Source organism: Myiozetetes cayanensis, unplaced genomic scaffold, assembly GCF_022539395.1.
Source record: "Myiozetetes cayanensis isolate MyiCay16 unplaced genomic scaffold, myiCay2020 scf7, whole genome shotgun sequence".
Taxonomy (NCBI): domain Eukaryota; kingdom Metazoa; phylum Chordata; class Aves; order Passeriformes; family Tyrannidae; genus Myiozetetes; species Myiozetetes cayanensis.
In genome coordinates this window covers 35336444-35350464 of record NW_026087964.1, presented here as the reverse complement: position 1 = coordinate 35350464, position 14021 = coordinate 35336444, and the positions used below count along the sequence as shown (strand labels likewise).

The following is a 14021-nucleotide window of genomic DNA, read 5'->3' as shown; positions in this document are numbered from 1 at the left end:
AGTAGGGCACTTGGAAGTTTGACAGTTCATTGGATTCGTAATAAGAGACTTACTATAGTGGTAAACCAGTAAAGTTGTTTCAGAGACAATGACTGGAAAACAACAGAATACCTAATGTCTGCCCTGTATAGAACTGCTTTGACATGAGGAACAAGGAAATGTGGGTCAGAAAAAACCTGTTTTTACTATTGGGGTGGTAGAAACCAAGCTACAATAAAGGATCCAAAAAATGTGAAGTATTACACAACACTTGGGCCTGCAGTATTTCATTTTCCTCTGTGGTTGCTGGAGCCATCCATGAGTGTAACAGTAAGACTTCAGAAACAAACTGGAAAACCCTCACTCCTTTCAATTCAACAGAGTACTCCATTACCATCAACCAGATTACAAAATTCAACAGAGCTAAATAACTTGGATTTTTGGGAAGGGGATAGGAAGGGGAAGAGGAAGAAAAATACTGGAAAGAAGAGTTTTCTAGCTCCAAATGGATTTTACAATCTCAAAAAAAAACCCAAGACATTTCTATGAAGACTTACGTACCAGTCTGCCTTGATTCAGAAACACCATTAAGATATTTCAGGTACAAAAGAAGCCTTCAGCTTCAAAATACAATAAAAGTGAAATACTTGAACTAGACCACTAGATTAAGATGTTGTTAAAATACAACCATGAGGGTCAATAAAATGAAGTAATTTCTTTATGTAGGTGTAAAGAAAAGCTATTTGAAGTGTGTAAGTGAATAGCCAGATGTGCGTACTTCCACAACACAGTAATGCTTCCAATTGCTTAACTGTACCAGCCAACTGTTGATATGGCAGAAATTTTAATGGCAGAATTTTAATTATGGGTCTCAGCTTTAAATCAGAATATATACAGGTATTTCTTTCTATATTTCTTTTGGAATTAGAGACGTTACAGGTTTGGTTTTGGTTTTTTTTTCTTTGTTTTGTTGAGGTTTTGGGGTTTTGTTGATTTTCTTGGTTGTTGGTTGTTTGGGTTTTTTTTAATTAATTTTGGGCACCTAGTATATAAGGGACACATATGCAAATACACACAAGAGAACTCCATAGATATCTCAGTTTTAAAAGGCATGTTCTTCCTCTTTTTCATACAGTCAACATTCTTTTTTGAAGTCTTGCCTCTCCTGCCCCATGTTACTCCACTACAATTTGTTATTCAGCTGTGCAGACTTCAGACACTGGTACGTAGTACAGCATTAAGGAATTTCCTGAGTCAGGTTTATTCATCATTACCTGTAAAAAGAGAGAGACAGTGTGAAAAGGAGAGACACACACAGACACAAAGTCAAGCTGGGGTTACAAAACAAACTAGAAACCACAATTTAGTAAGCAATAATACAAGAATCCACTAAGTCTGTCACCAGTGAGGTGACCGTTACCAAGACTGCCTTGAAGCACTGTGTGTACAAATACTGAGCATTGTGTCATCTTGGATTAGTGAATTTAGTGATAGTTTCACCTCAAGTGGCCTGCTTCAGTTAGAAAAATCCTCTTAGGAAAGAGCAATAGGGATTTTTTTCTAACTTTTCTTATTTGAAGAGTATAAAGCTTTTGAGACAGAAGCTCATGAAGATGCTTCTGTCTGTCACTTGTCCTCTATTCACCCCTGTTAGCATAGGACTTTTAATTTAAATGTCTGAAATGTAAAGAACTACTTTTTCTTTCATTTTTTGTATGCTACCGCAGATTTGTAAAATGCAGAATTAGAACGGAACCTATTAAAAATAGCCACTTGTTAATCAGCATTTTGCAAGATGAAAGTTAGCTTATTTTAATAGGATTCACTCAGACAACAGCTTATAATTTATATGCCAACATCTCAGCAAATTTGCATTTAAGCCTTTTAGTACTAGTTTTTAAATACCCTTAAGGCAGAGTGGCAAGGAAAAGAAAATGGTGACACTGTAGTAACCATTTTCTTCTTGTTCTATATTGCCAGTCCTTTGGACACCTGAAAAATGAACTACTACTACTACAATATATTTTTCAAATTCTGTCATTAAATCAATAAATTGTGGCTGAAAAAATATTTTCAGATATTTCTCTGTCACACTTTTATAACACAGCATGAAAACAACATGGAATTGATTGCTCTTACCAAGTGGTCCTATATCAGTAGAAAAGAAAAATTGGGAAAATGTAATTTGTATTAGAATTTTTAAAAAATTACTATGTTTTTAAAACTAGTTTTAAGACTTTCCCCCCTCATGTATTCACATACAAAAGCCACAGAAAGCCATACACTTACTTGACCATTTATTCACTGCTACTGCAACACATTTGTAAAAGGATTTAAAAGATGCAGAAAGTACATGCTGGTTAACATGTATTTGAATATTTTTTTTCAAAATACATTAAATAGTGATCATTGCACACATTTCTAAAGCCAATATATGATGCTTCTGATTTCTATAAACCTAATTAAGATTTTAGATTGCTTTTTTTACACCCTCTCCAGTAAAGGCTTTCACATCATTAGAAATCTAAAAATACATAACTGCAGTTAAATTTTTGACATGAGAGAATGAAAAAAAACCCAAACCCACACCCTCATTGACAGTGGTCTGTGTGCTCTTTCCATCTGCCTCATAACCTGTAATAAGCTAGCCAGAGCTCCAAAGCAAGATAAATTCTCTTCATGTGTTACTGAGCCACCAACTCAGATGGATGGTACGTACACATCAAGGTCTTCTGAAAAGTGATAATTATAAGATATAGAGCCTAATGAAATTTTCAGAAAAGCAGTGATACTGCAACCTGTTAAAAGTAGTGTTTTGGAAAGAACAATACTATTTTAGCTAAAAGTTCATTAATTCTTAGGATAAAATTGTTTTTAATTCTGAAAGTTTTATTCTAGATTTTCACTTTCCCCATCTGTGTAACTGGTTTATAGAAGTTAAATAATACACTGCATCTTTTCGTAAGGCAATTATTTTTAAAGTTGACTGTACATGTACATTCTGTTAAATCAAAGTGGTTAGCAAAGTTTGCCATGTTTTGTTGCAGGAATAAAAATAGCCAGTTGTGGAAAATTTTACTTAATTTACCCAAACAATACAAAAAAACCAAAGTACAGATACGTTCTATAATTTGTGATTCTATGATGTTTTAAAAGTATGTAGTATATGACCAAGAAAGAACATAATACAAGCCATAACTGCCAGGATACAGTGAGATTACCTTCTTGGTAGGCTCCATCTGCCATTACTAGGTGAAGTATTTTGGCATACAGATGTTTGTGTTCATTTCCAAGAACAGTCTGAACTATGGTTGAACAAATATCGATATTTTCATCTTCATCTTCAAGTATAGCCTAGGGGAAGGGACAAACCATGTTGACAAAATTAAAATGGGTTTATAATCAAATACTTAAAATTTATTAAATGCAATTCCTGGTTAAACCCAAAGTTTTCCTCTTTAATCCACAGGCAGGGCATTTTCTCTGTTAATACCTTAGTGTGTCAAAACAGATTAAAAAACTATAGAAAATAACTTTGAGTCTAGTCACATAATGCAATAACTGTCACAGCAAACAGCTCTAGGTACTTGTTTCCTAAAATACTTCCCATTTGATGTCATTCCACAAACCTTTATTTTCTCATAAACTTCAATTAATTTATCAAAGCCTATTTCCTGCTCCAGGTTATATCTCAACTCTTCCAAATGGCTGAAGATACTATCACATTCTTCACATTCGCTGGCAATCTCTCCATCACTATTATCTATGAAGAAATAAAACAACAGTAAAACCCCCTCAGTTTTCCTGCATTGTTAATGTTGTTTCTAAGTCCTTAAACTTGATATCCTTTTAATGCGATCAAACAGGTTAAGCTCAGCAGCACTGGATGATTTTGGCAAATGTTCTGACAACGTGCAAGAAAATAGGAACAGTCTCTTACTTGATAGCAAAGAAATTCCAAATCTGAAATAGGAAGCATCCAGCTACCTCCTCTAAACCCCACTTTGATAGTTACCCATAAGGGTATTCAGACTGAAGGAAAACAAGGTAAGGTCTTAAAGCAGAATTTTATTTAGCAAAGTGGGTCAAGTTCCATGCACCCACTCCGGATATGTCTATGCTAAAACTCATGCAGCCTTCAGTGGCTAACCCACGCTAGGGAAAGGAGCTCCTTAATGAAGCAGCTGCCTTCTAGCAAAAAATAAGGATGTGTTTATTACAGATCCATTACTTTCTACCCTGAGATGCATCTTGTTCCATGGAGCAAGTCTAAAGAAACCCAGTACTAATTTACAGAGTTCCTCATTCTTTTATGAGTGCATCTCCTTTGTGCAACAAATTCAGGATGCCAATTAGTGCAATAAGAAACAAGAGAGAAGTCACAATGATTTTGCTCATAGGCTACAGAAGCCTTACAAATAGATTCATAACAGTCAAACATTAGGTAAGTTTAACAAAAAAAAGGATCTTTTAAAAAAATACAAGATAGAATCCCTATGTAAAATCCAATTACAAAATTCAAACTGGCTTTGCCCAAGATAAAATACTTCCTTAAATAAGCATTTAAATTAGGACGGAACTTGTCTACCAGGGAAAAACACAAAAATTCTTAGATTTCAGAGCAGGTCCTATTAAACCTTTAAATAGTATTGCTTAGTAGGTCACAGACTTCATGAGTTAGTATTAGAACTCTTACTACTTCAGTTCCTACATATGACTGGTGTAGGGTATAATCCTGACCAAATCATATCCTTGATTCAAGTCTTATCAACAATCAAGTCAATAAGAAATTATTAAAGCTGTATATGGGTTAAAAACCCATTAAGTTACTTCTTATCCTCTTTTAACTTCTTGACCCTGAGCAGATTTGGCGTCAAGTTCTGTCCATTACCCTTTTGAAGGCTGGCCTGCCTCCCTCCCTTCCTCCCTCAACAATGAAACTTGCAATTCTTAGGGAGGATCATGAATCTAGAAGGTAGGACACTGACATTAAACACTAGCACTTGCAACAACAGCAGAATCACAGACAGTGATTGTATGTTATCAGTGTATAACATCACTGCTGTCAAAAAATTAAAGATATTACCTAAGTTTATTTTACCTTAAAGTAATTCTTGGAATGTATTATATAGATCATATCTTAAAGGTATACTCACAGACATTCAATTTGTTTAAAATTGCCTTCAATGAAACAAAAGTACACAAAAGCTATGTTTTAGATTAGTTACTGATTCTCTACATCTTTTTATACTTGTATTTCTAAATGCAGGAGTAAAATACTTGTATTTCTACCAGAATTAAGAAAAACAGAACTAAGACTTCAGGACACTGTTGTGCATATCTAATGCAAAATGCTAAAAGCAGTAATAAATTTATCTGTCTCATTTTTAGTTTGACTGCATTAATACCTAATTTTGGCAAGGGACAAGGTGAATAATTTCATGTTCCTTTTGACTGCCTGTTAAATTACTTAATTGTAATTTAAGCTGGATCCCGGATACTCCAGTCATGTCAATTGTTACTTCGTTTTCACACTTACAGTCATGAATTATTCAAAACACTATGATGCACTCTGCCTTTGATCTTCCTTGAAGACAAGTTTTAGGCAACTAGAGAAAAAGGCACTATCACAGCCCAACAAATAGCCAACATTTAATCTGCAATATTCAATGTTGGTTAAATGTTGACCTTAACATTCAGAAAATCTGAGTATTATCTGGATTTTTTTAAACTTCTGTATAAAAACTATTAATTAGAGCTTTAGTTCATTCTAAGTTTACAAAGCAAAAACATTATTCTGTGTTTGAATAGGTAACATGAATAAGTAACTTATAAAACAGGTATAGGAGAAATTATACCTGACTGCCATTCTTCATTAAGTGCACTTTCACTGCTGGGGTTATTTTCATCTCCTTCATCCAGCTCAGTACCATTTGTTATGCATTCAATGGCATTAGCCTTTAAAGTAGACTCTTCTTCTTCGCTGAATTCCTCACTAGGCTGCTCCCTAAGCAATTGTTCCATTGAATCCCGGAGCTCCTGCAAATCTGTATCTGTCTCTCCAAACATACTAAAGGAAAGTGATATAAAGTTTATATAATTAATACTTTACAAGACAAACCCTGTGGAAAGAGCTCATTTCTTTTGTTAAGCAGCAAACTGAAAAGCCAATCTAGCTGGAGGGGAAAAACGAAACAAAACAAAACAAAACAAAAAGACAGCTATTTGTGACCTTAGCCCAACATGACTACAGCACTGATATCCTTGTATCATGCAAGACACAGGGAATAAACATCAGCTAAATAGATACCCCACGGTCTCATGAAAAGATGCTAAGTCCTCAATTCAACTTTATATTAGTAAGAATTTCAAAATCTTTGTATTCATGCACTATTATAGAACTTTGGCAAGTATAATTTCCAATCCAGATAAAAATATGTCTGGAGCAAGAAAATGAGATCTAGATCTCATCAGAATAGATATACCAGATTATTTAATCCCTGCACACTAGCCAAGGTGCAGGGAAAAGTCAAGACCAGGCTCACATTTTGAAGCCTCTGAAAGAATCTGGGGGAGGAGGAAGGACATTCTAATACAACAGTAGAGAAGATAAATGAGCAAGATTCCCAGAAAATACATAGAAAGCAAATATTCAAGAAATCTGTATTCCTAGAAGAGCAGTAGCCATCAATTTTGAGCTGCTTCACCAAAATGCAAGTTGCAGAAGCCAGATAGAGTAGCATCTTGGATGGAATTTGGGAAGGAAATTCAGAAAGCTATTGTATGCAGTCCACCTCATTAGCTTCTCAATTCTCTAGAACAAGACTCAAAGTAAAACGGGACTGAAAACAAAACTTTTAAAATCTGAGTAAAAACCCCCATGCTGATATACTGTGTATAGTGTCTAACCAATCTTGATCTAAGATGCCTGTGAGAATACTTGATAAACTTGATACACTCACATATCCTCAGAATCAGAGGGTCCTTCTTTGGCTTGCTCATCTTCCGTATCATCTATTTCAAGATTATGTTGATGCTGCACATCTGCTACACTGGGAACATCAACTAAAGTTCTGTACAGTTTGTAAAGATCTGGGAGTGAACATGTTCTCAACATCTACAAAAGTAATAGAAATCCTGCTGGGTAACAATACTAAAGAGAGATCGAGGTTACAAAATACTTTAAAATGAGAATTTTTTCTTTTTCATTTGAAGATCAATTTCAAAATAACAATGTGTACAGCAGAGAAAATGTAACTGTTGAAACTTTGACATACTGAATTTTACCTCTCAGCTAAAAGGAAGGCACTCCTTCTGCCTTTATGGGTTACAGTGACTGAAAAGCTTTAAGAACATCAAGTGCCATACAGCTCCTGGCTTTGTGTTGATTTATTCACTACCATGACAGCTTACTAAAGAAAAGGAACCTTACAGTAGGTAAATAATACATGTGCCATTTTTTTACAATGTATGTATGTCAGTCACTTCCAGTTAGACCCATCTTAAGTAGCTGACAAAGGAATATTTTTTAAAATGACACTTGATTATTTCTCTAGCTTAGTCACTGAAAACAGTAACTTGTTTATAGTATATTTCAAAGCAGTTTCATAGCATTAGAAAGTTGTACAAATTACAATGGTAATTTGTTGCAATGAAAATAAAGCAACATGGAAACAAAGCAACTGTTTGCTCAGTGATCTATGAGATCTCTCTTTTAAGAAGTCTAAGAACACCTCAAAAATACTAAATATTCACCACAGTATTAAGAAAAAACCAAGAAACAAGACCTGCACTAAGAAGTTCTACCAATAAGCTTGACTTTCCTTAGCTCTGAATCCACTCATGGTCATTTTTTTCTCCTAATGAAACCCCCTCAATTTTAATGAACAAAATAGTGTCTCAGCTGCAATTTATACCAGCACAGTGTATTCATATACATGCTTAAATATCAGATCTGTCAGTGCATGACCAGAATTGTCACCAAAGGAATAACTGCCTGTTTTGACCTCTACAATGAAAGAACAATCAAAAAACTGACATTACCCCATATTTGACAGGTATTTTGAAAAATGCTTCTCTTCCTATTAGCTTACTTCTGTTAACCTACAGACCTGCCCACAGATAGGTCATCAACTCTGCCTGCACTGCTCCCTGATAAAGGTTTCTGCAGTTTCTGGGTGTGAGCTGCAGCAGTAGTATATTTGGGAAATTCCAGAAAGTTACATTTGCAGGTACTGCCCAGAAGCACGGAGTATCCTCTTGCTGCAACCAAATGAGGAAAGGGAATGTATTGCCCTCTGTCATTTAGTGTGCTGCACTAGTAACAACACATTTGTTGCTCTTCTCCAAGCTCTCTGCTATTGTGTGGAGCCCGTTCAGTATTGCAGTGACAATTCTGTGACAAATACTTCTGGTCAAAACACATGCAAAATATGTAGTAACAAGTGACATGCTGAAGCACTTCATATTGATACACTGGAGAACTCCATCATAAAGCATATCCACTACTTTCCCAATCTGATAAGGGTACAAAGAATGTTCACCTTCCCCCCTACTCATAAGTTAGGTTTTATGTAATCATTGTCTGGCTGCCAGTTAAACAGCTTCATAAACTAAGGAAGTTAATGATACACTAACTCTTGAGAAACGAACATGAGAGTCATAGATCTATTTATAAATAGATTCCACCATCCTATGCTCATTTCACAGACTGTGAGCTGCCACTCAACCCTATGTAGCTGGTCCTGCTTCACAGCCAGAACCTGTGCTAGTAGGTTAAATCCTACAGGAAAAAACCCAATCACTTGGCTGCCAGATACCTTTGCTGACCTGTTCACTGATTATGTTTATGATGGCAAGGTAGTGATAAGCCAAAAAACCTGCACAAAAGGCAGAAAGCAGATAGGGCAAGTTAGGAATTTCTTCATGAACTCCGTCAGTTATGGCTCACAGAAGTGGTGGCATTCCTCCACAAACACCCAGAACACAGGATGCTGAATGGTGAAACCAGAGACCTTCACTGCTGCATGAGGCCTGCTGATACCATGAGCACAGTGCAGTACAATGACAGGGCAGACATGACTAGACAAATACAAACATCTGCTGAAACAGTTATGACACCTGTTCTGACCTCACCCTGCTTCAATAAGCAAGTAAGAATAATACTGGAGAGAAAAAAAAAACCATTTCTTTTTAGTTTTTTAAACTTGCCTTTGGGTCGTTTGCATCAAAAAGTCCTGTAGAAAGTCCAATCAACAATGAACTTTTGCCTTTATTTTTTGCTGGTGATATGGAACGTGAACGAGGTACAAAAGGCTCTTCCTGTGAAGACTGGGATGACAGAACTGGTGAGGCTGTTGGTACAGCTGTTGGCTGTATTACCCTCTGGAACAAGGGTTCAGCTTGCTGAGAGTTGCTGGAACAAGTTTCTGATGTGGCAAAAGAAAGTTTGTTACAAATCTAAAGATATTAAAAACATAAGGCTCTTAAAGAAAAGGTAATTTAAATGAACAAAACTAACTAAATTCTCCTGTACAATTAGAGGGAAAACCAGATAGCCCTTTAAAAGTATTAAAATTTTTTTGATTATTTTAGTATATATATTATAATGTGAAATTTTCCCATTTAAACTTTTTGAGAATATACAGCCCTCAGCTGTAGCCTGTTCTGTTCTCATGCCTCCTGGTTCCTCATTATCCAGTCCATGCCTGAAATTATGGTGTCATCCATTTTCACCTGTTGCTTCTTTCCTTATACTACATTTCTTCAAAGCTATCTCAATATAATTCAGCCAAACAGTGGGAAAAAAACCAAAACAGTTTGCTTAAGCCACACATAATTAGATGCAATAGTATTACCAGTGATACTTGACAGTATTGCCAATGTATTTTCTATTCTACTGTAAAGTATGCAGATCTTCTAAGTTACTTCAAAGACCTCCAAGAACAAGCAATTCTTCTATGCAATAAGGATAAAGGATTGTCATTAGTAGCTGCTTAAAATATTGAGCTGCAGCTCAAAATTAATTTGAGATGTCTACAAACAAAGCAGCAGTTTTGTTAAGTAAATAATCGGATTTCATAACACATTAAATAGTCATTTTAAAAGGCTGTAACATTTAGAAACTTAAGTATCAGTACGGGCCATTGTCCTGTTCATCTATACACAGTGTAGCTTTACTGTTAACATCTTTTTTCCCAAAGTGGCAAACATAATACCCACAATTTGTCTTCCTAATCCATCAGAAATTTGCTTTCTAGAAGCAGGACCTGAAGAAGAAAATGACAACAAAAACCTGCTCTTTTGGGTTTGAAGAAGTCAGAAGGGAAGGCTCAAGTACCCCATCCTGCCAGCCACGGTAAATGGAACAAGAGGCTTGAACTAACCTTCTGGAGCTTCCTTTTGTGTTTGCACCTTGTCAAGTGCTTGTTTTTCCAAAGCTGCCTCATTTATTCTGTCACGTTGGGCCCTATTATAAAACACCACATCAAGGTGAAACAATTTGTAAAAAATAGTCATTACTGAAAAAGTCACCAAGTGCATTAAAACTAACACTGCAGTAGGTGATGAAGCTTTAGCTAAGCTTAAACACTGTTAAAGCTCAGTTGTTTGAACTGGATAGAGGGGTGTCAGAATAGAGTACTTACGTATCCTCTTTCTCTTTTACCCACACTTCATTAACAGTGATGGGAAATTCTTTACTCTCCTTACTCTGGTGCTTTTTATCTTCCATTTCTTCCAACATCTCTGCTTCCAAATCATCAGGTTCTAAAATTAATAAAGTCATTTACCTCATTAAAAATTAATTCCAACCAAGCAAGAAGATGGGAGAGTATACTTAAGATTACACTTAAATCCTTCATCTTTAATAATTTTCTGCATTTTGCAGAAACAGCTGAAGTATTGTTAGCTTGTAAGTTTGTTTCTGATACCAGAAGACTATCTGAAAGCTCCAATGAACCATGCCTTCTAAAATCATCATGAACATTCCCCTAGATGTCAAAAGGATGCTGGTATCATATGGGGAAAGATTCCAGAACAACTGATATGGAGAAACAAACCAAAAAAACAGATCAAATCAACAACAAAACATGTGAAGCACTTTAGAATTCCATTTGTACTCTCGAGTTTTCTATAAGTATAAAAAAAAATGTGGGCTTTTTTGAAATTTACAAAATACATTAGTGAATCAAATTACAACACAGGCATAGAAAGCACCTTGTCCCACATGAAAGGTGTTAATAAAAACCTGCACATTGCTTGTGGAAAGATATAAAAGTATACAGGGTCATCACTTGCATTCAGTAAACAGATTTTAATTAGAATTACTCATGAAATTACTTACCATTTAGGGTAATAGGTTTGCTTTGCACCTGGGTAGGTGCAGCTCTTTTAGATTCTTCTGGTACAGTCACAAGAGACTCTGTGACACCAATGGGTACTGAAGACTGAGCTCCAACAGCAGAGAAAGCCTTGTCTTCCTTCTCCTCTGATGAAGACTGATGATCTTCTTCAGCAAGTTCTGCAGTACCTAACCGAAAATGATTCTATTATTTAAACTGTGCTTTGACGCAGTTGGATAATAAACTACAACGTGGTTAATAAGGTAAGTTGAGAATTTTTGTCCCTTTAAAGGAAAACAGAAAAGTCTGCATCCTTAGAAACAACAAAATGAAGGAGTTGACCAGAAAAAAAAAATTGCTTGGTATTGTAAGCCACCTGCTGACAAGAAGGTTATAGGATCTATCTAATACAACATTCAGATGATGACAACCTTTTAAAAACCAGACTTGTTGCTATCAAAAAGCACAGTCCAAGACTTTTCAGCAAAATTAAGATCCTTCCTTTTCAGCACATCCTTCATTATTTCTTACCACTTCACTGAGTTTGAAATATTTTGGGGTCATCCAATATCAGCTTGTGCTGACATTTAGAACTGAGGCAACACCCAGAAGCAGAATGCAACTGTGCAGATAAGAATATGCTTCTATAACTTCAAAATTGTTCTCAGTAGATAAACTGGCAATCTGGCACTTGCAGTGCAGATAATTACCAGCTGTGCTTACCATTTATTACATCTTGTTCCTCAAGTATGTCGGTTTGCAGCTGCAACTCTGCTTCTCCTAGGATCCTCAGGACTGAATCGGTAGGGCTCTTGCCCCAGACTTTCCTGTGGGGTTCACCAATATCTAACTTAATTACTTCCCCCAGAGTTTGACCTGTTGGGACACAAATACAGAAACTTTTATAAATTAGGATATAGAGCAACAAAGAAAAAAAGCAAAAGAAGTTTCACGATCTTCTCACATTCTAGTCCTGTAAAACTACTATGCAATGAAGTAAGTCTGTCACATCATTATTTATTTCTACCATGTGAAACAGACTCTTAGGAAGACATACTGAAACCAGGAAAGAGGTCTTCCACCCAAAAGAACAGAGAAAGCAGGCAGAAAATTTGAAAAGGCTGTGTTGATTAAAAAAGGAAAAAGCTAAGAAGGGTGTGATAGAAGTAACATTTATAAATTGAGAAATATTTTTTTTTATTCTACTAATAACATAAAAGGATTTTAAAGTTAAATAAGAAACTTTAATGTATCTTAAATGCTTTTTATTCTTTCTGTTAAATTAGTGCCTATTTAAAAGACACTTAAAAAGAAAGCTCAAAGAAAGTAACCATGCATTTAATTAGATAACTATTTGTTGAAATTATGAAATTATTTAATGAATCTCCTGCAAGCCATTTAAGTACTCAGCCTGTGCCTTATTCCTTATCCAAGAGACTACATAACCATCTACTTTTTAGAAGCAGATGATATGTAACAAGATAATACTAATAAAGACTACTTGCTTTATAAAACCAAACACTACACATGGCAAACTGATTTACTAGTACCGTAGTGACCAAAAAAAAGTACTTACACTCTGTTCCAGAGAGAGATTCTTCCATCGGTAACTGAGCTAGAGGAACTATCAACTCAGGTGCCCCAGATTCCCATTTTTTGCGATCTCCTAGAAGTGGCTGGTCACCCTCTTGTTGTTCCTTACCATCTTCAGACCCAGCTGATTCAGGCACATTTTTAAACTCCTTTTTTCCTTTTTCATCTTCTTGAGCTTTGAGATTTTGATTTAATCTTTTCAGTATTTCTCGTTTATTCTGAAATAAGGGCCAACATAGGTCACTTAAAATAATGCCTTTCTTAAAAAGAAAACTAAATGAAACTGAATACAATTTGACATACTTGCATTGCAAAATCTGGCTTTTTTATTTCCTCCTCAGATTCCTGGACAGCAGTTACATGTTCATCCTTTAGGTCCAAGAAGCATGAAATACAAAGTAGAAGAATATGTCAGAAAAAAATTATCTTAAGAATATTAATAGACATAATAGTGAAAAATCATCTCTAAAACCTTTCCATTGACAAGTGCAGATAGACTGAAACAGAATGTATGATTATTCTGTTCTTAGGGGGCTTTCCATAAGGGCATTTTCCATCTTTGAACCATTCACTATCTGAAAGTGATGAGCAAATGAATCACTCAGTTTAAACAGACAAGTGAGAGAGAGTTCAGAGTATGAAAAATAAAGCTAGGTAAGACCTCTGCAGCAAATCATTGTCAAATTCCTATGCTAGAAATAAGTAATTCTATATGAGAATAAAAAAAATGGCAAGCACAGAGCCAAGGAACACCTGTGAAGAAAAACAGATGGGAAAAGAAACAACTTAAGTGATATGTAAAATAAACAAGCTACAAATTGAAGACAAAAATGCAGAATTTATAATCTTTATGTACAAGGCTTGTATTCTCCATTTCTGATTGCTCTGTGTGCTAATTTTTAGTCTGTTATATATAACAGACTAAAAATACAGTAATCATTACTGTAAGACAAACTGTCCACATGGAAAAAAATGTGCTAATGATTTAAGTATTTGTCAAAACATAATTTATTTTTCCAGCTGCCAACTGACATCTTTCAGCATATTACATTCTATATACACTCTTTAGCACTAAGTTTCACTGTATTTCCATAGTCATAGTCTTCA

The 14021-nt window shown here is 35.4% G+C and overlaps 1 protein-coding gene across 9 annotated transcripts in view; it reads right to left on the bottom strand.

Annotated features, from left to right (window-relative positions):
- Positions 1-961: 961 nt before the first annotated feature.
- NEK1 (NIMA related kinase 1) overlaps positions 962-14021 on the bottom strand; it is a 45619-nt gene continuing 32559 nt past the window's right edge. For all 9 annotated transcript variants that reach the window (XM_050338284.1, XM_050338278.1, XM_050338277.1 and 6 more), the window contains 12 exons: positions 13218-13283; positions 12898-13132; positions 12045-12197; positions 11324-11509; positions 10626-10746; positions 10365-10447; positions 9190-9407; positions 6942-7096; positions 5838-6049; positions 3609-3742; positions 3201-3333; positions 962-1253 (listed from right to left, as the gene is read on the bottom strand). In XM_050338284.1, the coding sequence (XP_050194241.1) occupies positions 1240-1253; positions 3201-3333; positions 3609-3742; positions 5838-6049; positions 6942-7096; positions 9190-9407; positions 10365-10447; positions 10626-10746; positions 11324-11509; positions 12045-12197; positions 12898-13132; positions 13218-13283 (1710 nt within the window). In that variant the 3' untranslated portion in view covers positions 962-1239. The remainder of the gene's footprint in view (positions 1254-3200; positions 3334-3608; positions 3743-5837; positions 6050-6941; positions 7097-9189; positions 9408-10364; positions 10448-10625; positions 10747-11323; positions 11510-12044; positions 12198-12897; positions 13133-13217; positions 13284-14021) is intronic.